General features: G+C 40.0%; 1 protein-coding gene and 1 long non-coding RNA gene across 13 annotated transcripts; both read right to left on the bottom strand.

Annotated features, from left to right (window-relative positions):
- Nucleotides 1-4,249: 4,249 nt before the first annotated feature.
- On the bottom strand, nucleotides 4,250-23,701 carry LOC124293658. 12 transcript variants are annotated; one of them, XM_046735458.1, is made up of 8 exons: nucleotides 23,565-23,701; nucleotides 19,521-19,628; nucleotides 14,356-19,222; nucleotides 13,030-14,253; nucleotides 12,724-12,927; nucleotides 5,610-12,417; nucleotides 5,062-5,159; nucleotides 4,250-4,980 (listed from the first exon to the last, which is right to left on the bottom strand). In XM_046735458.1, exons 3-6 carry the CDS (start codon nucleotides 19,133-19,135, stop codon nucleotides 10,892-10,894), a joined length of 7,734 nt encoding a protein of 2,577 aa, XP_046591414.1. In that variant the 5' UTR covers nucleotides 19,136-19,222; nucleotides 19,521-19,628; nucleotides 23,565-23,701; the 3' UTR covers nucleotides 4,250-4,980; nucleotides 5,062-5,159; nucleotides 5,610-10,891. The 12 variants fall into 12 exon arrangements, with proteins under 12 accessions (XP_046591414.1, XP_046591416.1, XP_046591419.1 ...); XM_046735460.1 differs by having other exon boundaries at nucleotides 4,250-5,159; nucleotides 5,610-11,397; nucleotides 11,500-12,417; XM_046735463.1 differs by having other exon boundaries at nucleotides 4,250-5,159; nucleotides 5,610-11,193; nucleotides 11,500-12,417.
- Nucleotides 9,864-23,693, bottom strand: LOC124293660. The gene is made up of 3 exons (XR_006903547.1): nucleotides 23,561-23,693; nucleotides 10,344-10,348; nucleotides 9,864-9,874 (listed from the first exon to the last, which is right to left on the bottom strand). It is a non-coding gene; the product is annotated as an uncharacterized LOC124293660 (long non-coding RNA).
- Nucleotides 23,702-24,433: the final 732 nt, after the last annotated feature.

Genomic DNA, 24,433 nt, shown 5'->3' with positions numbered 1-24,433 from the left:
TTCACAATAAATGTCCGAATGTTTCACTCCCGGCTTTGATATGAGATGGTTTGAATTATTACTATCTAAAGTTTTATGAAAGTAACGAAGTTCTTGATTATTAAAGTAAATGCTTAATATCACCAGGTCCGGATTGAATCTGGGCCAAACTTGGTTCAATTTGAGGAAAACGGAATATCATAAAAATGTCTATTCTCGAAGATATAAGAAATAGTAAAGAACAGGAAAGAATTTGGAAGGTTGGAGATAAGTGAGTCTTTTCAAATCACAAGATAATATGAATTCTCGAGTTGACGGATTAGCAAGAGATTTTAGGTCCGTCACAACTAAGATTTTCCGAACGCCACTATTACTCGAAGAGGGCTAATGCGGGTTGACGTCCATGCACTTCGCGGCTTGACAGACGAAAAGACGTGGCTGCTTGGGCCTGAGGGTCTAGGAGCCTACAATTGCAACTAAGTTATGACGGCAATTAGCCAATGAAGTGCGAGGCCGACTCGAGGTGTTCCTGGGTCAGCTCTTTCCGTTGGAGCGCAACCTTCCGGTTCCCGCTTCCACGTGGACAATGTTACCTCGAGTGCGACTCGAGTCCTCCTTCGGTTTTCAATCTCGTCGGTGACATATCAAAAATATGAACAAGAGATATTAACATACAATGTTCACACATTCATCCATACATCTTAATAAGTAATCTATTTTAATTTAGTTCACAATGGATGGATAGCTTATGCTAATTATTAATGATAATTTTGCCGTGAAAAGAGAGGTATTATTAGGCTGAGCTCCGCTGTTACTAGCTCAGCAATTCTATAGCGCAGTTCTTGGTATCGGCAAATAAGATACAATGTTGACTGATACCGAGGACTGTACGTGACTTTTTCTGGGAGGGGTGGAACTTGCTGTTCTTAGAATATGAGATTTTAATGAAATAATATCTGTGCATTGAAGAAATTAAAGAAATGAAATGAAATGGAGTTTTGAAAAAGTTACGCCAAGGCGGTACGTCGGGGCGTGACACCGGTGACTGAAATTAACTGTGTACAATGACATATTCTAATAATTATTTCTCATGTTGAGGTGAACAGAAGAAAACCACTCACTTGAACTCAAGATCGTCACTAAAACACAATCAGACGGTGAGCGCATTTCGGTTCTCTTCAAAACCGCCCGACTCTGACCACGAACAGTTAACGACTGAATTTGCAAACCTCTTCAAGAGTCACGTAAACTGCAGGCCGAGACCGAAATTCGCGGAGTGGGGGTAACGCCCGAGAGAGTCGAGCAGGGAGGGGTGGCAGGGGAGGCCCAAAGACAAGGCGCGTCATTGGTGAGGCCCAATGCCGGCTTAACCGATAGGAAGTGGACTAGATAATCGCTAATCGGCCTCTAACCCAAGCTGAAGTGCCGGATTTAGGGGCGGGGGGGCAACCGGGGCTACAGACCCGAGGCCTCCACGAAAGAGGGGCCCCCACAATTGAGACTTCGAAAAAAAAAATTTGAAATTCCAACTAGTATATAAACACTAGTAAAAAATTTTTTACGCCGTTTTCGCTTTTAGAAATTTTTCTTTCGCTGTTTTACCTTGCAAGTGGCAAGTGTGAGTTTTGTTTCTTTTTGTTGTAATCTTCAAAAGCCAAATTATTCATTGAAAAGCTAAACGGAAAAGAATTGTCCACTTTATTTGGAAAATAATTTGGGGCCAGGGGGCCTCCACTCCTTTGTTGCCCCGAAGCCTCTCGACCTCTAAATCCAGCCCTGCCAAGCTGATTCACTTGATTACACCGATTTGGAAAAAAAATTATTTCTCGTGTCTTTGTTGACTTAACGCTCGTTCCAAGGCAAAAATCTTGTAAAACACGATTACCCAAAGTGCGTGTTTCCGTGAAATCACTGAATATCTGTGGGTTTGAATAGAGAATCAGCTTTTGGAACAAAAGAAAAGATTGTCGCTCACCTTTCGTCGCTCTCGTTGAACTGGTAAATAATGCATTTTGTTTTGCTAGATGCCTTCAGGATGATGAATCGTAATTGGACACAACTGTCAATCAAGTCAACTGGAAGTTCAGCTTATACATAATACCAAATGGTTTATTCAAAACACTGGTTATTTTAAAGAAAATTGCAAAAATATGTTTGTCAGCAGACAAGGTGAATAACCGTTTATACTGGTTTCTTCTTATTCTCGCACCTAAAATTCACTTTTAATTTTCAGTCAAGAATTGCCCCGTTGTGAGATCTAAATGTGGGACTTTCAGGTTTAAAAATTTTAAAGAGTTCTTCACGAGTTTACAATAAAATTTTTGAAAGAACTGAGTAGTTTTAATCAAGTTTTGAGGTATTCGCGAGAAGATTTCCAGAAATACTGCCATTTTCGAAGTCAAGGTTCAAGTGAACTGAACTAGTTGGAAAAACGACCTCTTATAGTTCGTTTTGAGTGTTTTAGAATCTGAGAAGCTCTCTGATTTGTTCTTCGACATTTCAAGGAATTCGCACCACTGAGAAAATGGCACAAGGAGAGAAAATATTTCAAGCCATATTATTTGACCGTTTTGTTTTTGCACCCTGAGCCTGGCGTAGTAGGACGGTAACGGCCATTTCAGTTCTCTCCGAGGGTGCGGGGTGCAGGCAACAATTCCTTCTTTGTCCTTCATACCTTAACTATTCCACTTATTGTTGCAGCTACCCTAAAAATATACGATTCTATTGCGTTGAACACACGCGGCAGATCCTGCATCCAGGAAAATATCGCCAAACATTTTCTGGCATTTTACTATTTTACAAAAATATTTGTTTCTGGAGGTGAAAATTCTCACTGGTGCGCATCCGCATGGAAGCTTACTTAGGCTAAGGCTGTCGTGAAAGCTATTCTATCTCAAAGCGAAACAAAGAAAAACAGTTAAACCGTCTGAGGTGTTTCAAATATAACGAAGAGAAAAATCGGAGGCTTTTAGGTGCATGATATAATAGTGAATGATGTATCACTCTGTTCATTTCAGCATTCAAGGGCAGAAGGTGTCGAAGATGCGACACACGCGTGATTATTATAGTGTAAATGATACTGAACAGAGAAAAAGTATGATTTGTCAACATCGTTTTATTATGCAGTCAGGAGATTGCTGTTTAAAAATTTAAGATAATCTAGGATTTCAATTATTCAGCTGATAAAAATCATGGATTTTCTTAATTTTCTGGACAGCACGCTCTTGGTTACGAAGGCAAACCTCTTCGACGAATATTAATTTATCGGTGCTTGGTATTACATAATCTATAGTAATCACATGCACGAATCCTGAGCATAAGATCCGTTTAGACTGGTGTTATTTAGTTTCAAAAAAATTATACATAATCAAGTCGATATAATGTATCGGAGAAATAATCCCAGCATTATTCAAAATCGTCAATATTTTGACCAAAAACCCAGAAGGGTAGTCAGCCTCGCTTTTTTCGAGCAAAAAATATTCCGTCTCGGACATCGAAAACAACGTAGGACCAACAGCATAAACTGAAGCGAAAACTCTTGCAACATTGATTACAAACTGGCTACGGTCTTTCTTTAAGAATAATACGCTTCTTCTCAAACATAGTATTGTCGGTACTGCAACTTGTCTGTGATGCAAACTGTTTTTTCACAAGCCTTCAAAGCGGATCACAAATACGTATTTTTACTCAGGTTTGATGGAGTTCGATATCCTTTTACATTGAAGTCCAAGAAAATTCACAAACAAATATAAAATGAGACAGAAATGGATTTGAGAAGAAGCGTTCATCGTCGTGGATATCTTTTTGGAGACAACGATTAAAGATTCGCAAGTAATTTACAAGCGTTCGTTTTCCTGTACATCATATAACATTTTCTCTTTCATAATTCAAATCTTCGCAATGAAATGGAAGGTTTTCTAGATTATATGTATAAGTAAGAATAAGTGATAACTCAATCGTGACGGCTGGTGCAAGAAATCTGAAAACATTATAAAATGTATACATGATACAATGGAAAGAGAAAAACAATCAAGTCAAATTTGAACGTCAGTTTATTTTGACTACAAGGCATTGCAGGTAGAGAATACACAAAGGGAATCACAAATTATCTGAAATCCGCAGTTAATTGGGACGGAAAGCTGCGATAATCTGCCATTCTATTACAGCCGTGGGACGTTTCGCCGCAACGACTCCAAGAGTCTAGTGACTATAAAAGTACAATAAATGCAACTCCACAGAAACTGTAAAAGCGAAGAGATTAGCCCTTTTCCTCTTCAGTGTTTTCCACGGTGCGTAACGCACAATGAGAGTTAGTCATGGCCTGCGTTTGATTGCTTTTAACCCTGAGGGTAAAATCGATTTCGGTGCAACAGCATGAGTCGTCCAAGTACATTAGGGTTATGGTATGGATATGCAAATGAACAAATTGATTTCGAATAATAATATACATTTATCGATAACAATTCGATGCAACCTTAGACGCTTTCTAAATTAGGTATTAAACGATGTTGACATCGTGGAAAAAGTCATTCCAACGGATTTGTTGACAAAGATTTCATGCAGTAAGACAAGCCAAAATAGAGTATAATTGAGAATCTAATAAATGTTGCACCATTTTGAAATGATTTGATACAAAGCGTCGGTTCTGTTAATAAGTCCGGTATTTTTTACGTTTGTATTTATAAATTGATCTTTGTACCTGACAAATGTGATAATTTAACAAAGGTTCTAACGCATACTTGTTACTTTATACGGATCCCACTAACAATTGACGAGTTGAAAGCATCGCACGAAACAATGAAGAATAACTTGTAGGGCAGCTTCTTAAATTCTGCTAAACCTTTTTCCAGGTGTAGATTGACTATCAGACGTCTTTGAACGGCATCGAACCATCAGGTGCAAGAACGCAGCTCTTGGTTCTCATCAGGAAAGATTGAAGAATTTGTCCCTCGCCTTTGGGCAGCCGACAATCTCGGTCGGCTCCTCGAGATGCTCTAAAGACTGCTACAATATCCTCAGCATCGAATTCATCTCCATTCGAGGGTTATTCGTCGTGTAAAAATTAAACGCGACGCTGAGTACCTGGCCAGATGAATATTTGAGGACGAAAGTCAGACAATTTCCCACGACGAGTTCCCAGAGCTTATCTATCAGTTCCGAAAAATCTTGTTCTGTAAGACCTGCAATCAAACACCCCTGCAGGTTAGCCTCCAAGCAAAATCCGTCCATGATGATATTTTATGATGTCGAAATCGTTAAATACTTGATTCTACAACATTGTACCGATATTGATTCTGATCAACAATTAGCAATGCCGATAGGTACTGAATTGACTATTGAACGATTGACAATCTATTGCAGTAGCAAGTAATGGGGAAATATTCTCAATGAAATCAGTCATCGTAGAACGTAATCAACCACCTTATATTATTTACCAATTTTGAAGCATTTCGAATGAAGTATCGATATCTATTTTTGAATGTAATTTCAAGATTTACTTATTTCTTGCATCGAGAGTGCTAGAATTTGTCTACTATTGGCTCACCAACCCCTCAAACTTGTCAGTTCACGTTCATTTCATGAAAAAGTCCGACGGCTTTCCGATCAAGAGATTCAAAGCATGTACTCACGAGATAACGTCCCAGTTGTGAGAGTCGTTCAGCTTCTCGATGTCGTAGAAATCGAAATCATCGGTCTTCAATTTCCGCAGCATCTCGCCCATGTTCTCTCCATTAACGAAGTGGGATGTTCCAATACGTCAGCCCTGGTCGCAAAGTCTGCCGATGGTGTTGATGGAATTCAGAGAGTTCCACCCAGCTCGTGAAAAAGGTTGGAAAAAGGACTCGGGAAGATGCGGCACGGGAGATTTTGGTAGTCCCGGAGAAATATGGTTGAAAACGCAGTGAATTAAAAATTAAACTCTCAGTATAATTGAAATGTCTTTTCTCATCAGCATCGCTCGGGATCTGATATCGCTGGAGTGAAATCTGTCTGTCAGTTTCTTCGTTTTCCAGTAGCGGAATGGATTCGGTGACCATCACACGTGGTATCATATATGGAGCAAGAATAGCGCGCAGTTGAGATTCAATTTGCAGACCGAAGACGAGTCTTTAGTCGCCCCGAAGGAAATGAGAGCGTGTAACAGATTATATAAGTGACCCTAGCCGATGAAAGTCTAAACTATAAAGTTGTTTACAGAGCTCATTATATTCGGTCAGAGTGCGCTTTTTTTCCAATTTATAGCATCCAGACTTTATTTTGGTTAGAGAAAATGCATTTTGTTCTGTTTTAACAACAGAAATGTATTCCTTCACCCTTTATTTACCTGCGAAAGCTCTTTGAACTTTGAACGGAGCACGACCGCTTTATCAACGGCTAGGGATGTCACGACAGCTCTTTTGACTTGTGCACGATCAACCTGGTGTCCTCAGATCGTAATTTGCGAATCCGTCCTCCCCTCGTGAATTGATGTGTCTTCGACCATTCATAATTACCGGTACGATAAATCTTAGGAGTATTTTGGAGGACGCCAAGTTGTTATCACGTTATTTCTAGAGCGCAGCACTTGCTAAACAACGTTCTTTTTATTTTCAGTTATTATTTATTAGATATTTCTGTTTTAGCATTTGTTAAAGCGCACAGCTGATGTGACGTCACGATGGCTGCAGCGCACAATTCGTTCTCAATCGGGTAACGACTGAATATACCAGGCAAACTTTTACATCAGTATGGATAATTGATCAACATGATCTTCTTAAAGGGTCTCCAACCTGTAAAATGACCTAATGTGCACAATCGAAGCAATTTTTTTAGGGATCATTCATACAACACAATTTCTGAGTTCCGGGTATTCGTTCGCTTCTTTTGAACGTGAAAATATCAAAACTTGAACATAGAATTTTCGGTAATATTTTGAAAATTTTCAAAACGTTGGAACGTGATGTTCCGTTTGTTCAAAATGTTGAAAGAAATGGAAAAAAAATAGAAGAACAATCCGACCCATCATAGGGGTGTCGAAATAATCCGGATGTTAAATAAGATTTTTGAGAAGTTTTCAAGATTTTTCAAAAAGATCAATTTTTAATATGGGCATGAATAATCATAGAAAATCAACGGCTGGAGGGAAAAGTTTGATGAAATTCAGGAGTCCTTTTCGAGGCCGTATAATCGTATGAAAAATCGTGACGCGAATCAAAAATGGTGGGGATTTTTCATTTTTCGAGGGGACATGGAAAACCCCGTATGTAATGATTGACCGACTGCTCAATACATGCTAACAGTTAAAGTCCGTTATTTCAACGTTGCTAGATACGGCGCTATGAATATGTATACTTGATCCTTTCCCTTTTCCAAAATTCATCGTTGGCGGGTGGGGCGCTGGGAAATGTTCTCTTCTTTCAAAAAGACTTTTTTATAGTTACTTATTTGATGGTCAGGTTGTAGATAATATAAGACACGATTATATAAAACGAGCACAATGATTTATTCGATAGACACAGAGAAATTGCTACGATTAACAAAAGGTGCGACTTATGATTATGGTCGAAGTTACCGGAATACGCGACGAAGATTATGAGTTGAAGGTTTCAGAACTACAGAATTAAATGCACTAAATGCACCAAATACCACTGTGTGCCCTGAGGTGAGGTTCCTTCTATTCCTCGAGGTAAGAATATCACTATCAAAATTTGCACCAGAGCCAAATCGTCGGTAAGTAAGTTAAACGATTTGATAAAGTGTATACCGGGCCACGCGAGGTCTTCTGCAAGCGCTAGGACTGAAAGTACCTCATGGTAGAACAGTTCCTTGTCCAAGGAAAGTAATCAATTTTGTCCACAACTCTGAGGTTTTAAATATGGTCTCACACCTTGAGTGACTAAATCACGCGAATTTAATATTCACGATATTTACTTGTTGCTGATGATTCGAATTTAGACTGAATAGTTGATCGATATGGACTCGACCAAATGGTGTCCAATCGATGATTGCTCCTTGTTAACAAACTTTGGTTCAGGGTAGAGATGATGACTTGTCATCCTTTCCTATTCCCATAGTTTTCGTCTTGCGATTCTTTGCCAGGGAGCTAAGAGGGGATAGTTTATGTTATCTGCTATACTGATCGGACTCCGAATATGACACCCCTGTACCTCCCTGTCGATTCATCTAGTTAACTTGTACGAATTAGCATATGCGTATGGCCCGAGTCATATACCGGGACAATCTCTAGAAACTATACAGTCAATGCGCATGTGCAGGTTTTATCAGCTGCTCGGGTAGGCTAGCCACTCCGAGTTTCAGCTGTCAAACTCTGTTTCTGGCAATTCTTTGTTGCGTCGGTTGAATGTTTCCCGATATGGACCACGGTATTGCTGAACGATACTATACTTTTTAGACAATTCACGCTACGTAAAAATAAACAGCAACATAACCTCAATCCGCGGTTTTATGCGCGAGAGATTTACAGCTCTCGAGTCTTGTTTCATTTTGTGTATGTTGGCCCCCTGCTCAGCAGGCGAAAAGATCGCTGCGGGGCGATTTCACCGACCAATGAGATTGAATTATTTGGCGCATGGGCATTGACTGTATAGATTGAGAGATTGTCCCGGTATACGCAGCGATATACCGCGTTGTTTTCCGGGCTGAATTAAAATGTTATATAATGTTACTTTCTTCCAATAAGTCGGATTCCAAATTTTATAGAACAGAGTATTTAGTCATATCACGGGCCATTGCTAGAAACGATTACTACATGTTCATACGTGTAGCTTCTCATATCTTATAATAGTAACCTATAACAGTGGTTTAATCTTATGAGGTGTAGTTTTTTCATAATTATAGTAGCAGTTCAGTACGGTAGTAAAGTCTTTGGTTATATTGGACAGTGAACCGACTTTTCATGTCACGGGTATGGCACTGGGTTCATGGTCTGTTCTTAGAATAACTGAATATACTTGGCTGGAGCATTAAGTATACATATGAAGGAGCCATCCACAACGGCGACGTCACGATATCCGTTTGCATTTTAGTCTACGAGAACCTGTCATCAAAACTTCAAGGGGGAATAATTGAGATTATCATTTCAGATGCAAGTAAACACTATAATTTGTTTGATAGCGAATTCCACTCACCAAACTGATAATAACATCAATTTCAACCGCAATGATAAACGGCCCAATGGCTGAAAGTGAATATCAGAAAGTCCATATTTCAGGACAAAAAACACCCCTAAGTGTTTCAACAGGATGCGTGATCCAGAGGGCCGATACTCCCTTACAATTGTTTAGACCATTACGCTGTTATTGAGGTTGTTAAAGGTTTCTCGATAACAAAGCCCAAGTTTTATGTGCACAAACGAAGGTGCGGATATGGCATGGAGCCGACAACCCAAATTTTTCTCTCATGGCATCCCGGCCAAAGCCGTTTCAATTCGATAGATCAGGTGACCCTGAACCTATAAACGTGGATTTCCGATATTGTGCGCGCAGTGTTCCATCAGAGTGCATTTTGAAAAATGTCTACAAATCTGGACTAAGCGTATCATAGCATCCCGTCTGATTTCAGGAATCTACTTGGATGATGGTCCTGAGATACCGAGCCTACTTTTTTCGGGCGCCGTTAGCGTAGCGCGTTCCTAGGAAACCGTTACCAAAGAAAGAGGCAATGAAAATCATATCAAATTCCTATAATTGAATTGAATTTGTCTAATGCAAAGAAGTCAATTTTGAGAAAACGGTCTTATCGCCTCACATAAGAGCTTCGAAAATGTTAACGAACTTTACCGACCGGTAACACAGCATCACTTCTGAAAACTGTTGGACATGATAAAACGAGTTGCACAGATGTAGAAAAAATTCACGTCAGACATATTGAGTGCAGCATCTGATTGTACTGGACACTATATGCGGTGTTAGAAATATCTGAAAACAATATTTTGGAAATATCGGCAGCCATAAGAATGATTTGAAACAAAATTTAACGGGGATGCTACGATACACTTAGGTAAGATTTATTATCACCTTTGAAAATTCTCACAGATCAGACGCTGAGCGCAAAATGTCTCCAAGCCAGAGTTTTAGAAATAAAATAACAAAATATATCTACATTTTCAAGATCAGACAGGATATGAAAATACCGGCTACCAATTGTTTTGACATGATAGGAATGGCCCTCCGCAAAGCTGCTAAGTTTTCGACAGTAACTGCCAACTTTGTCTTGTTAACAGTCATCTAATCTATGGATTTTATACGCTTTTAGCCGGGATGCTATGAGATATGATTTTGATCGTTGGCTCTCGTACTATTAGGAATAAAATGAAATGCTTCATTAAAGAATATCACGCGCAACGGATTGACTTCAACGGATACCGTTGCTGATCTCACGATTAATTTAAGTAGACATGTTTGAGAATTAAAATCCACATCTAGGACATGATTCCTGAAAAAAACTTTCGCCGTCAATCATGCTTATTCGTATTGGCTGAAAACCTCACGACGTTTGCGTCGACCGTAACAAGTGTGAAGGCCGTAGATGCATGAATAACATTAATTTAACAGATGACGAGCATACAAACGATTTCTTCAGCATATATCGCCTCGTTTTCTACACATCATGCTTTGCCATTTTATTTCCACACTTACTCAGAAAGTTTGATTTTTGAAGCCTGTTGAGCATGCTCCATAGGGCGTCACGTTTTCAATTCACGAAGCAATCAAAAAGTTCCATTTCACACATTGGGGCTTTCTTTAGCGTGTGTGCACTCGCGAATAATCTAATTTTATGCACCGTGTGATTGAGTGCGAGCTACTTATATCCTATTGCGTACACTGCCAGTGGCATTTTCGTTGCTTCTCAAATCAAACTTTCCATTGTGGGTGGTGGTGAGAATTGTATGTACACATGCGGACGGGCCATATCAAATTCGTGTTGACGCAAGAATATCTAAGTAATTGTATAGAGCAGCCACGTGCTGCAACGTCATTCCTGAATCGTCCCGTACGTTGACGTCGCAACATCGGTCTTCCACAAGCCACTTTAGCACATCTGAGCTACCACATTCAGCAGCTATGTGCTGCAACGTCATCCCTAAATTATCCCGTACGTTGACGTCGCAGCCTCGGTCTTCCACAAGCCACTTTAGCATATCTAAGTTATTACATTCAGCAGCCACGTGCTGCAACGTCATCCCTGAATCGTCCCGTACGTTGACGTCGCAACCTCGATCTTCCACAAGCCACTTTAGCATATCTAAGTTATTACATCCAGCAGCCACGTGCTGCAACGTCATCCCAGAATCATCCCGTACGTTGACGTCGCAACCTCGGTCTTCCACGAGCCACTTGAGCATATCTAAGTTATTATATTCACCAGCTATATGCTGCAACGTCATCCCTGAATTGTCCCGTACGTTGACGTCGCAACCTCGGTCTTCCACAAGCCACTTTAGCACGTCTAACTTATTACATTCAGCAGCTATATGCTGCAACGTCGACCCCATATTACTCCATACGTTGACGTCGCAACCTCGGTCTTCCACAAGCCACTTTAGCACATCTAAATTATTACATGCAGCAGCCACGTGCTGCAACGTTATCCCTGAATCATTCCGTACGTTAACGTCGCAACCTCGGTCTTCCACAAGCCACTTTAGCATATCTAAGTTATTACATTCAGCAGCTAAGTACTGCAACGTAATCCCCGACTCATTCCGTACGTTGACGTCGCAACCTCGGTCTTCCACAAGCCACTTTAGCACATCTAACTTATTACATTTAGCAGCTATGTGCTGCAACGTCGACCCCATATTACTCCGTACGTTAACGTCGCAACCTCGGTCTTCCACAAGCCACTTTAGCATATCTAAGTTATTACATCCAGCAGCCACGTGCTGCAACGTCATCCCTGAATCGTCCCGTACGTTGACGTCGCAACCTCGGTCTTCCACAAGCCACTTTAGCACATCTAAGTTATTACGTGCAGCAGCCACGTGCTGCAACGTTATCCCTGAATCATTCCGTACGTTAACGTCGCAACCTCGGTCTTCCACAAGCCACTTTAGCATATCTAAGTTATTACATTCAGCAGCTAAGTACTGCAACGTAATCCCCGAATCATTCCGTACGTTGACGTCGCAACCTCGGTCTTCCACAAGCCACTTTAGCACATCTAAGTTATTACGTGCAGCAGCCACGTGCTGCAACGTTATCCCTGAATCATTCCGTACGTTAACGTCGCAACCTCGGTCTTCCACAAGCCACTTTAGCATATCTAAGTTATTACATTCAGCAGCCACGTGCTGCAACGTCATCCCTGAATCATCCCGTACGTTGACGTCGCAGCCTCGGTCTTCCACAAGCCACTTTAGCATATCTAAGTTATTACATTCAGCAGCCACGTGCTGCAACGTCATCCCTGAATCGTCCCGTACGTTGACGTCGCAACCTCGGTCTTCCACAAGCCACTTTAGCATATCTAAGTTATTACATCCAGCAGCCACGTGCTGCAACGTCATCCCAGAATCATCCCGTACGTTGACGTCGCAACCTCGGTCTTCCACGAGCCACTTGAGCATATCTAAGTTATTATATTCACCAGCTATATGCTGCAACGTCATCCCTGAATTGTCCCGTACGTTGACGTCGCAACCTCGGTCTTCCACAAGCCACTTTAGCACATCTAACTTATTACATTCAGCAGCTATATGCTGCAACGTCGACCCCATATTACTCCGTACGTTGACGTCGCAACCTCGGTCTTCCACAAGCCACTTTAGCACATCTAAATTATTACATGCAGCAGCCACGTGCTGCAACGTTATCCCTGAATCATTCCGTACGTTAACGTCGCAACCTCGGTCTTCCACAAGCCACTTTAGCATATCTAAGTTATTACATTCAGCAGCTAAGTACTGCAACGTAATCCCCGAATCATTCCGTACGTTGACGTCGCAACCTCGGTCTTCCACAAGCCACTTTAGCACATCTAACTTATTACATTTAGCAGCTATATGCTGCAACGTCGACCCCATATTACTCCGTACGTTGACGTCGCAACCTCGGTCTTCCACAAGCCACTTTAGCATATCTAAGTTATTACATCCAGCAGCCACGTGCTGCAACGTCATCCCTGAATCGTCCCGTACGTTGACGTCGCAACCTCGGTCTTCCACAAGCCACTTTAGCACATCTAAGTTATTACGTGCAGCAGCCACGTGCTGCAACGTTATCCCTGAATCATTCCGTACGTTAACGTCGCAACCTCGGTCTTCCACAAGCCACTTTAGCATATCTAAGTTATTACATTCAGCAGCTAAGTACTGCAACGTAATCCCCGAATCATTCCGTACGTTGACGTCGCAACCTCGGTCTTCCACAAGCCACTTTAGCACATCTAAGTTATTACGTGCAGCAGCCACGTGCTGCAACGTTATCCCTGGATCATTCCGTACGTTAACGTCGCAACCTCGGTCTTCCACAAGCCACTTTAGCATATCTAAGTTATTACATTCAGTAGCTAAGTACTGCAACGTAATCCCCGAATCATTCCGTACGTTGACGTCGCAACCTCGGTCTTCCACAAGCCACTTTAGCACATCTAAGTTATTCCATGCAGCAGCCACGTGCTGCAACGTTATCCCTGAATCATTCCGTACGTTAACGTCGCAACCTCGGTCTTCCACAAGCCACTTTAGCATATCTAAGTTATTACATTTAGCAGCTAAGTACTGCAACGTCATCCCCGAATCATTCCGTACGTTGACGTCGCAACCTCGGTCTTCCACAAGCCACTTTAGCATATCTAAGTTATTACATTCAGCAGCTAAGTACTGCAACGTAATCCCCGAATCATTCCGTACGTTGACGTCGCAACCTCGGTCTTCCACAAGCCACTTTAGCATATCTAAGTTATTCCATGCAGCAGCCACGTGCTGCAACGTTATCCCTGAATCATTCCGTACGTTGACGTCGCAACCTCGGTCTTCCACAAGCCACTTGAGCATATCTAAGTTATTACGTTTAGCAGCTAAGTACTGCAACGTAATCCCCGAATCATTCCGTACGTTGACGTCGCAACCTCGGTCTTCCACAAGCCACTTTAGCATATCTAAGTTATTACATGCAGCAGCCACGTGCTGCAACGTCATCCCTGAATCATACCGTACGTTAACGTCGCAACCTCGGTCTTCCACAAGCCACTTTAGCACATCTAAGTTATTACATGCAGCAGCCACGTGCTGCAACGTTATCCCTGAATCATTCCGTACGTTGACGTCGCAACCTCGGTATTCCACAAGCCACTTCAGCATATCAAAGTTTTGGAATACAAAATCCACGTGCTGCAACGTCATACCGGAATCGTCCCATACATTGACGTCGCGACCTCGGTCTTCCACAACCTGCTTTGGCATTTTTGACACCTTAAATTTAGCAAATGTACGCTGCCACGTCATCCCTGAATCGTCCCGTACGTTGACTTCGCAATTTTGGTCTTTCACAAGCCAGTTCAGCTCATCTAAGTCATCATATCCAATAGCCACGTGCTGCAACGTCATCTCTGAATGATCCTGTACGTTGACGTCGCGACCTCGGTCGTCCACAACCTGCTTTGGCATTTTTGACACCTTAAATTCAGCAAATATACGCTGCCACATTATCCCTGAATCGTCCCGTACGTTGACTTCGCAATTTTGGTCTCTCACAAGCCAGTTCAGCACATCTAAGTTATAATATCCAGCAGCCACGTGTTGCAACGTCATCCCTGAATCATCCTGTACGTTGACGTCGCAACCCTGGTCTTCCAAAAGCCACTTTAGCATATCTAACTTCTGAAATTTAGCAGCTATATGCTGCAATGTTTCACCCTTGTCATTTCGAGCGGTCATGTCAGCTCCTCCCTGATCTGCCAATAATTTCAGAACCATCAAATTTCCTCTCATAACAGCCAAGTGCATTGAAGTATTCCCTGCAGAATCGGTAACATTGACATCAGCCTTGTGTTCCAGCAACCATGTCAGAGCTGCTCTTTCAGCTTTAGCTAATGTGCTCTGGCATCTGTGTAGCGGCATGTTCTTAATCACTTGATTTATCAGAGTTAGGTCAAAAAATGTGAACTTTGCGTTAATGAACTTCTGTGGATCTGAGGAATTCTTTGCAAGCCAAGAAAAGACGAATTCCATGATCTCGTAATTGCCTTCCCTCGCAGCAATCTTCGAAATCGGTCCGTAGTATCTGCTGGATACGTATACCTCCCATTCTTCCGTAGAGATAGGAGCGTCGAATATCGAGTTTACTGGCGGTTCGGATAATAGATCGTTAAGGAAGGCACGAATCACTTTACATTCTGTTTTTTGCAGAATTTTAATCAAAATAAACTCTTTTAACCGCTCAGTCGACTCATTCGCGTCCGATTTTTTGAGGCTATGAAACAAATAACTGGCCACGAAATATTCTAGAAAAGTTCTATGAATGAAACGCACTCTCTGATTGATTGTACTTGTCACGATGCCCATTCGTTCATCACCGCGTCTTATCTCAGCAATCGATTTATTCACTTTGACAATTTCCTCTGCAGATAAAGTCCACGTTTCTGATTTTTTTTCTTGGAGAAACGTGTACATAGCTAATCGCCGATGGTTCTCTAAAAATTCTGCTCTCAGTTTCTTGGCATATCCCCGTACCGCAAGGATGGTGGGGTCAACTTTCAACTTTTCTTCGCAGTGTATTTCAAACATTCTGTCAAAAAACATACGGTACAGATCAGCCAGTTTAATACAATCTCGCCCATCCGATTCGAAACCATCACGATTAACCACTGAAACCGTATTGACATTCTCGTGAGCGAATATTTCTCCAATGAGCTGAGTTTGCAGTGCAATACCAGCGAATTCATTGAGCCTATCAGAGACTGCATTTCCAATTTCCTCCAACACTATTCCAGCACGTGTTTTCAGTGTTTGCAGTGTTTCGTCAACTTGATTGCATACGTTCCTCCAATACCTGACTAAGAAATCGATTTGATCTTCTCGAGAAAACGGTTCCATTGCGTAAGAAAATGTCTGAAGCGTACTTTCTAATGCACTTGGCATTTGGGGTCTTGTGGTAACGACCAATTTCACTCCTGAATATTCTTTTAATGCTTTCAGCATTTTTATTACTGTTTCCGTGTACCGGGGACTTATTTCATCAAAACCGTCAAAAAGTAAAGCCACGCTACCTGGTACCTTGATAAGATATTTCAGAATCACTCTTTCCATTTCAGTCTTGAGTTCCAAAAAATCGTTGACGAGGAACTTGGTCACGCTCTCCTCGTCACCCGCTTTCACATTGCATTCGCTTTTTTCTCTCGCCAACGCCTCTGTATAATCGTTCAAATTAATACGGATCACCCACATTTTGGGGTTATTCTCTTCCATCTTCGTCGTAAAGTGAGTTAGAATTGTTGTTTTTCCCATGCCCGCGACATCAGAAACAATTACGGGCCCCACATTCTGAGCATTTAGTTCATCAACTATTATATTGCTGGCTGCGCTTTTACATACCGCACACCGGTAGTTACAATCAAAATTTCTTCCTAAGTCTCTGTACTTCAGCAAAGTATCGATACTACCATTCGATCGTATCCATAGTAATCCTCCCTCTCCCCACATAAGCCAGTGAACGTTTTGGCTTGGATTTGCGTTACATAGCTCTTCGAATCGCGTCTCCTCTTCACCACTGTTCAATTCAACGAATCTACGTTGCTGTTTCAAGGAATGAATTCGCTGAGAAGATCTCATTTTTCCATGCGCCCTTTGGTTCTGTGAGAAATTGAGGTCCACGTGCCCGACGGCGTAGATCTCGGAAGTCAGTTCAGACTCAAAGACGTCGGCCTTGATGATAACCCGCCGATGAAATGTACGATTCATGAAATAATTTTTTATAGAACCCAAACCTTGCGGGGCAGAGCCTATTTTTATATTATTCCTGCCACGGATCAGCTTCTCCAACGTTGTGGAGTCGATGGCGTCTCTGAAGTTTTTAAAACCGTTCGGATCTACATTTTCCGATTGTTGAATTCGCAATAACTTTGTGAAACTCATGTTTTCTTTTCGATCTTGCAAATTAACGAGCTGTTTGTTCAATAGTTTCCTCTGTGACTCGTCTGTAAGGTCATTGAAGCCTAAATCACAGTGAATCTGATAACAGTTTTCGAAACGTAACTCCGTGCTTGTAACAAAAATCAGCCTCTTCATCTCATATCCTTTATCCGTCATAATTTCGTTCAAATCTTTGTACAGTATACCTAAGTCCCGAAGCTCCTGATCATTGCACCCTTCAGAAACGACAACCAGCAAATGATACCGGTCCTTCATTCGAAATACATCTATTACATGTTTTCTGATACTGGGCAACAAGAGCTCGTTCAGCCGTATAATTACACTTTTATGTTCTCCGTGAAACTCGGGTGAATTCTTGATCTCTCGGTGAACTTGAATGGCTGCTATCAGTGTTCCCTCGGTTGCGACTAAATTACAAGCGGCATTTTTCTTTCCTGTATCTTTTGTCAAATTGTTTAAATACTTCACCAACTCCTTATTTGCTTCTTCGAAATACATGCCGTAATTTTCAAGCTGCTCCGGGTATTCCGAATTCAATCCCGACAATTTCAGCGTTATAATTTCATTTACAGTTTTATCGAGAAATTCACGGACGTCATCCCCTGATTTATATGAACCTTTTTCGTAAAGAAACCATTTCTCCATCTCTCTTTGGAAAGACATGGTAACTGAATCAGCACATAGTACATCTAACATGCAATCTTGAGCCAACTCTATTTTTAATATTTCGTCCAGTTCATTTTCGTCCGGCTGTTTCACCGCAACCGTCAACTTCTCGAGGAAACATCGGATTTCTTCTACGCTGACGTCACTGTCATGAAACTTCCTTAAATTTCCGATTTCAAAATGATATTTACTGAGATCGGCGAATTTTTTTTTTCCCATTTTGTTTCGCAGAGCAGTTCTCAGTTTCGGTATGTCCCCAGGCAGCTCGTCATCAGACATATCGTTCAAAAACTCTGACTTGAATCGAATCTTGTCGGTAGTTTCTTCAATCAATACATATCTCAACAAAGTGTCGATGTTAGTTACGATATTGGGCGCATAGGCTTTTCCTTTGTCTTTCCCAGAGACTTTTTCTGGCGACGTTTCTATTATGACTAGTTTGTTATCGTCGGCAGAATCCAATAATTTTTGGAATTCCGCGGGTAACTTTTTCAGATTCTCGAGTACGCAGTCCGAGACGAAACTATCCGAGAATTTGAGAGACTTTTCCTTTATATCATTCCAAATCTCTTCTTGGTTCACATCATTTTCCGGGTGTTCAGTTTGTTGCAAATACTGACGAAAAAATTTCTCGCGGAAATTTTTCGCCCCATCGGACAATGGTTCCCCTTTAATAAAAGCGTCGGAAAATTTCTTTTTCTCCACATTGATAACTTCCTTTGTCAGTATGTGACGATATTTTTTCAGAATTTCGTTGTCAACCGTCAACTTTTCCCCATTGAGAACTTTCGCAGCCAACGTCTGAGCCAGATAGTAAGCTTCCGATGCTAGCTTTTCATAGATCATAGATGGTCCTTTACTGTCGAACTTGTATCGTCTGTTTCCGTTGTTTGGGTTTTTGAAATCCAGAAAATCGTCATCTGGTTCATCCTGTATCAGCTTAATCCCTTGAGATTCGAGTTTCTTTGCATCTAGATCTACGGTAGTATAAATTATGAAATCTTTCAAATCGCCCTGACTGAAAACGGGATGTCTTTTTATCTGACGGTAGGAATCAAAGTATTTCCTCAAGTCGAAGACATCATTCCTGAAAAGGTCCAGAGCACTGGTCAGCGGCGAATCATGCTGTCTATGTTTGGCCTGAAGAAATCGGTAAGCCTTCTTACTATTGGTGTCGTCGTCGCATTTAAACTCAAGCACGAGATCATCAAAGTTTCCCGCCGCCATCATTTCGGTCGCTAAACGAAACTTTAGATCTTTCCGTAATCCGCGGATCATGAAGAGCATTAGCACCTTCAGCTGGTAAAGAAAGCCTATCAGACTCCCCTGCCCGCCCCGTGCTTCATACTCATCATCTACGACGTTTGGCACTTCGCCGTTCGCGTTGTTGGGTTTCATACCGGAAATTTGATTTCTTCCGTCAGTTATAAATTTTTCATCAGTGGTTGTCAAGACTTGAGTTCACATCAATCGTCAATGATTATCCTGAAAAAAATTATCCATAAATCAGCGAAGAAGCCTGCGTTGAAGCGTGTCTTTCATTATCAGTATTCGGGTGCCTTCCTTAATATGATCACTTGCATTAGTGAAATATTTATTTCGGATGAAGATCATCGGCTGGACCGTAAATATTATATTATATATATATAAATCATGGTTGCATTTTCTCGCAATGAATCAAGATTTTGATATATTGCAGAGAAACAATCAGGTATGACAGTGAACACGGTGGACTCTGAATACAGTTGATTCATTGAAAGTGAATATATTTAAGAAATGTTACCTTCTAACAGCTCTTGTTCCTCTGTCACGGGTATCTCCCTCACAATGAGCGTTCCTGCCTGTTGTCAATTGTGACGATTTCCGATCACGGCAAAAACGGGGGTCGAGTCTAACGGAAAAATTGACCAAATATTAGGTTTTTCTTCAACATCTGGCATCATTGTAACAAACTTATGAAAAATATATCTTGCGTACGATTCATGAGAATAGTTCTAGAAGAAAAACGGTGGCGCGACCTTATCTCGGATGCACTGAAATTCATTTGACACTAAAATGCAGGGCAAACTGATCGAACGTATTTGGTCAACACATTCAGTGAACTGCAATATTTTCTTTCTCTAAATGCAAGAGAAAAAAAAATTTCGAGGGTGTGCGATTCGTCGCAATTGCATGGTATAATAATGTAAATTTTTTCTCAGATAGAACACTCATCACCACTGAAATCTCGCAATTGCAGATTTTTTTCAGCATTATTACTTATACAATAAAATATCCACTGAGAACGTGTCCGAAACACACCTATCTCAACCGGGGAAATCCACCCTGTTGTCGGCACTGGGTAGAGTTTGATTTAAAACTTTGAAACATTAGGCCTTTGTTTTTTAATTCTGTGAAATTTATTTGTGAGGTATGCTTGAAAAATTCGTCAATACCCTCATGTTGGCATATTTCACTTGACATGTCATTTTAGGTACCTGAAACTGAACTAAATTCTATTACTCCCGACTCAATCATAAAGTTGACTTTCTTTACCTGAAAAGCGGAATGAAAGTGACTTATTATTCCCTCTGTACTTTTTTCACTCATCCCTGAGATAAAAAATAGCAGTTTTGTCCCGCGTTCTCAGGAAATATGATCATGACGCAAATCCACGTTAGTGGGAAACATGAGGTCACATTACCTGCTATTTAGTTTGACAGTTTTTCTGGGTTTCTCTCTCTCTCCTATCCAACTCAAACCCTTCCTCTATCTTTGTATTGTTATAAGCTTTGAATAATATTAGATCAGGTTTCAGACTGATAGATCGTACCCACACATAAAAGAAAAACACTTTGAAGTAAATAATGTGGCCAGAGCTGATTCCGGAATAAAATCCCACGTATACGTAACATAGAATAAGAGTCGATCATTTCCAGGGCTTGCGTTGACTGAGCTTTCACATGTTAAAAAATAAATAAGATTGCCGCGTAAACGCATATTATTGTATAAACGGTCCTGTTTTAGACTTTGAACTGCAAACGCGTATTTCCAATAAAAGCATCTTTCTTGCGTGTTTTATTTATACCTCTTTGATCACTTTTTCACGCTCAACGAACCCCATCATTTTGTCTAATCACTCCCGAGAGAGTAGCTATAAGTATGTATATAGTCTCACAAGCTACATATCGACGCTCTGAGTAGAAAAGTGTCTGGCTCCACATTTCTCGAAAATCGTTGATTTTGGGTTTTCTGCTGATGAATATCATGCTTCATATGTTCTGAACTTGGTAAGCGCGTAATTTGAATTTTCGAGTTCGAAAACTTGCCGCATGTAAACTGTCTATCCGTAGCGCTGAAATCTTCACAGTAAGAAAACTGTCTGACTCCACTAAAATGTGCAAAGCTTTGATTGTTGAAGTTCTCGTGGTCTATTTATTAACCTTTTGGTTTTGTTAACCACAATATGAGAGAAAAATTATTGAACAACGAAATTTTTATTGCAATTGGAGGTATTTAATAATATATTACTAGTCAATCCTTTATGAGATTAAAAGTATCATTTATCCAAAGTTAGAGGTCGCGTTTATCCTTATTGTTTATAAACAGTTGGAATTGACGACAGAAAAAAAAAAGAAAAAAAAAATGAGAGGATTACAGTTCAATGACGAAATTGATGAAGGACAAGTAGCTTATTTGATTTATAATCAACAAAAAAATATCACTGATACATCAAGAAGTGATTTTCAGAGATTTTAAATCATTTAATGAAATAAAGTTTTTTTCCTCAGTACGTCCAGGAAACAGAACAGGTGATCCAGTTGTCACTCACACAAGAAGAATAAAATATTCACCCGATGGTAACATTCGCTATAAATAAAAATTTTTGGCTGAATGGGCTTTAATCCTTGGAAGAAAAAGAATAAAAACATGTTTGACCTTTGATTAATTACCAGGACTCTATCTCGCCAGACTTGAAATAAAAAAAAAATCATCATGATTTACAAGAATTAAAGAAAACATAACCGATTGACTATCGTCAATTTTGTGATAATCTTCCTGGCGAAAAATAAAAAAGGTTATTGCTTTCTAATTTGTATTAATTTATAATTCGATTATAAACTATGAAATATGAGCTTGTTATAAAATATCAATTTTAACTAGGAGTTAAGACTAATACGACCAAATATATATATACAATACAATATAATATATATATATATATATATATATATATATATATATATATATATTAGGGTGGGCCAAAAAAATCGACTATTTTTTTTTTCACTTTATACTCCGAAAACTTGGTTGGTAGAGACCTGAAAAACATTCTCTCCAAGTATAAGCTCTTCATTTTAATGGGAAGGTCCTCCGCCTCCCAGTTTTCTATTTTTTTCTTATGGTGAGGAAGAAAAATACATATCTTGGTATCTACTATTTATAAAAAAAAAATTCGTCTCATATTTTCATAGGTAATTGAATTTTCTACAGAAAAGGTCGCCTACAATTTTTTTGTATACTTCACTGTTCGGAAGTTATTGAAGGTTAGAGTTTGATCATTTTGAGGTAGATGTCTTTTTTTCTTATAAATTTTATAACTCTTTAACGGAAAGTCATTATAATACGCGCAACTCATTGTTGTGTCGGAAATTTACTGCTCTACAATAATGGACTCTTACGATCAGTCGATTGAATTAACCGTTCAGAAGATATTCACCGTCAAACTTCAATGCGCACTATTTTTAACAGTCTTTTGTTATTAATTCAAACAATTTCAATTCATTTCACGAGTTTCGGGGAAATTTGTACAAATTTCAGTTTCTATGAACATGAAAATGTTTTAATCGTTAATTCTCGTTTTTTTTTTTTTTAGACCCAGCCATGTTTGGGTACATCGAAACAAATAATTATTGCACAAGTTTGACGGTGAATATCTTCTGAACGGTTAATATAATCGACTAATCATAAAAGACCATTATTGTGAAGAACAGGGTCTACTTCCCCTTAAGCCACAGAAAAAGAAAAAAAAAATGTAACAATCTACCCCAGGGCCGTAACTTCTTGCCCCGGACCGGGGTAAGATTTGACAGTCTGTTCAAGTTTAAAAAAAATGCATATCTCAAGAACGATTTGCGATATCCAATAAGTTCTGTTGCAGAATTAATATTTGATAGTAAACCTAACGCCGCATCAATTAGGGATGAATTCGTATTTCTACATTGTGCGAAATTTCATTTCTTGTGAAAAGTGTTACTTCAAGCCCCGGTCTCCCCTAAATCAAAAAAAAAAAGATATGTATCCCTTTCTTAGAGTAAATGAACGAGGAAAACTTGTAATAAACTTTAAAGAAAGCAAACAAACTGATGGTACTTCTAGATATTGCGTTCTACAACAAATTTTGTTTGTAGTCTGATCCTGGTATCTTTGTAAATAAGTTTGTCTTTTCGTTTAACGGAATATTTCTTATAATAGAGTAATAAGCCGTTTCAACTTGAATTCGTTTGTTAGATTTTTGTTTCTTTTCTTTTGAAGTCAATAACGTGGCCAGAGTTGAGTCGGAAATGAACTCCTACGTATATAACTCAGGAATAAAATTCGATTATTCCCTGGGATAATTTGTGCCCGCGAGAATACATTTACCTTTTATTCCTCTTCGAAATAATATACTATGTTATGTGAAACCTGGATAGGCTAGCCAGACTGGAATCTCAAGAAAGTGAAGCGTATTTTACTCTTAATTAATGCGAGATGATAAATCCGCATAAAGCTCTTCAATCGTCGCCGTGAAATTACAAACAGCCCGCTTAATATGCGCCTGAGAAACAGAATTAGCAGAAATACATACCACGTGAAATTCCCCTGCCTCTGTCGTACGCTTGGAAATGAACGCCACTCGGTTCAGCGAGTCCAGTAAACTGTCAATCTGTTCGATCGGCGATCCGTTGTCACGTGCGTTCTCAAAAAAAAAAGAAAAATCCCATAGATTTTTGGAAATTTAATCAAACTCAATCAAGTATCTTGCTCAGCATGAAAACGAGAAGTTGTAGCCGTCACGAGAACAAGTCTGACAATGAGAGCGAATGAAGGAAAAGGCTACGTTCTGACGAATACATTATTGCGATAAGTACACCCCCCCTCTCTTTCCTGCGGTAGGACTCACCCAGATTTCATCCGGTAATGAAACGGAAGTCTTTGCGAGGCGCCGCGTTTTTTCCAATGACGCAAACTCGTGGGTTTTCACCACAAACGCGAGAAAGAAAGATAACAAAGAGAACGATAACCGATCGTCGTGAAGTACAATGTAGAGAATTTACATTATTCAACTTTATAGATTTGCGGAATAATTTGATGTTCTGGAATTTAACGCACTAGGAAATTACACTGACATGAATATCGTTTTAATTATAACTTGCGCGTGTGATTAGAATTACGCGATAATATTTTAAACACTAACATATGTTAATAATTGTCCGCCGCGATCTCAGTAATGGTAATAAATTCTCTCAAAGAGATACAATGTACAAGACCATGTATCTCTCTCTTAAATAAGACCGCCGAATACCGCTGTCTTCTCGTTTTACAAAAATAACAACAATTATCAGGTATTTATGCGATAACGAGTATTTGGGAACCTCACTTTAACTACTCAAATATAATACTTCGTCTATTCCTTCTAGTATTTGAATTGAAATCATTATTCCATACAAGATCCTT

Source organism: Neodiprion lecontei, chromosome 3 (genome assembly GCF_021901455.1).
Source record: "Neodiprion lecontei isolate iyNeoLeco1 chromosome 3, iyNeoLeco1.1, whole genome shotgun sequence".
Taxonomy (NCBI): domain Eukaryota; kingdom Metazoa; phylum Arthropoda; class Insecta; order Hymenoptera; family Diprionidae; genus Neodiprion; species Neodiprion lecontei.
This window is presented reverse-complemented; position numbering and strand designations above follow the sequence as displayed.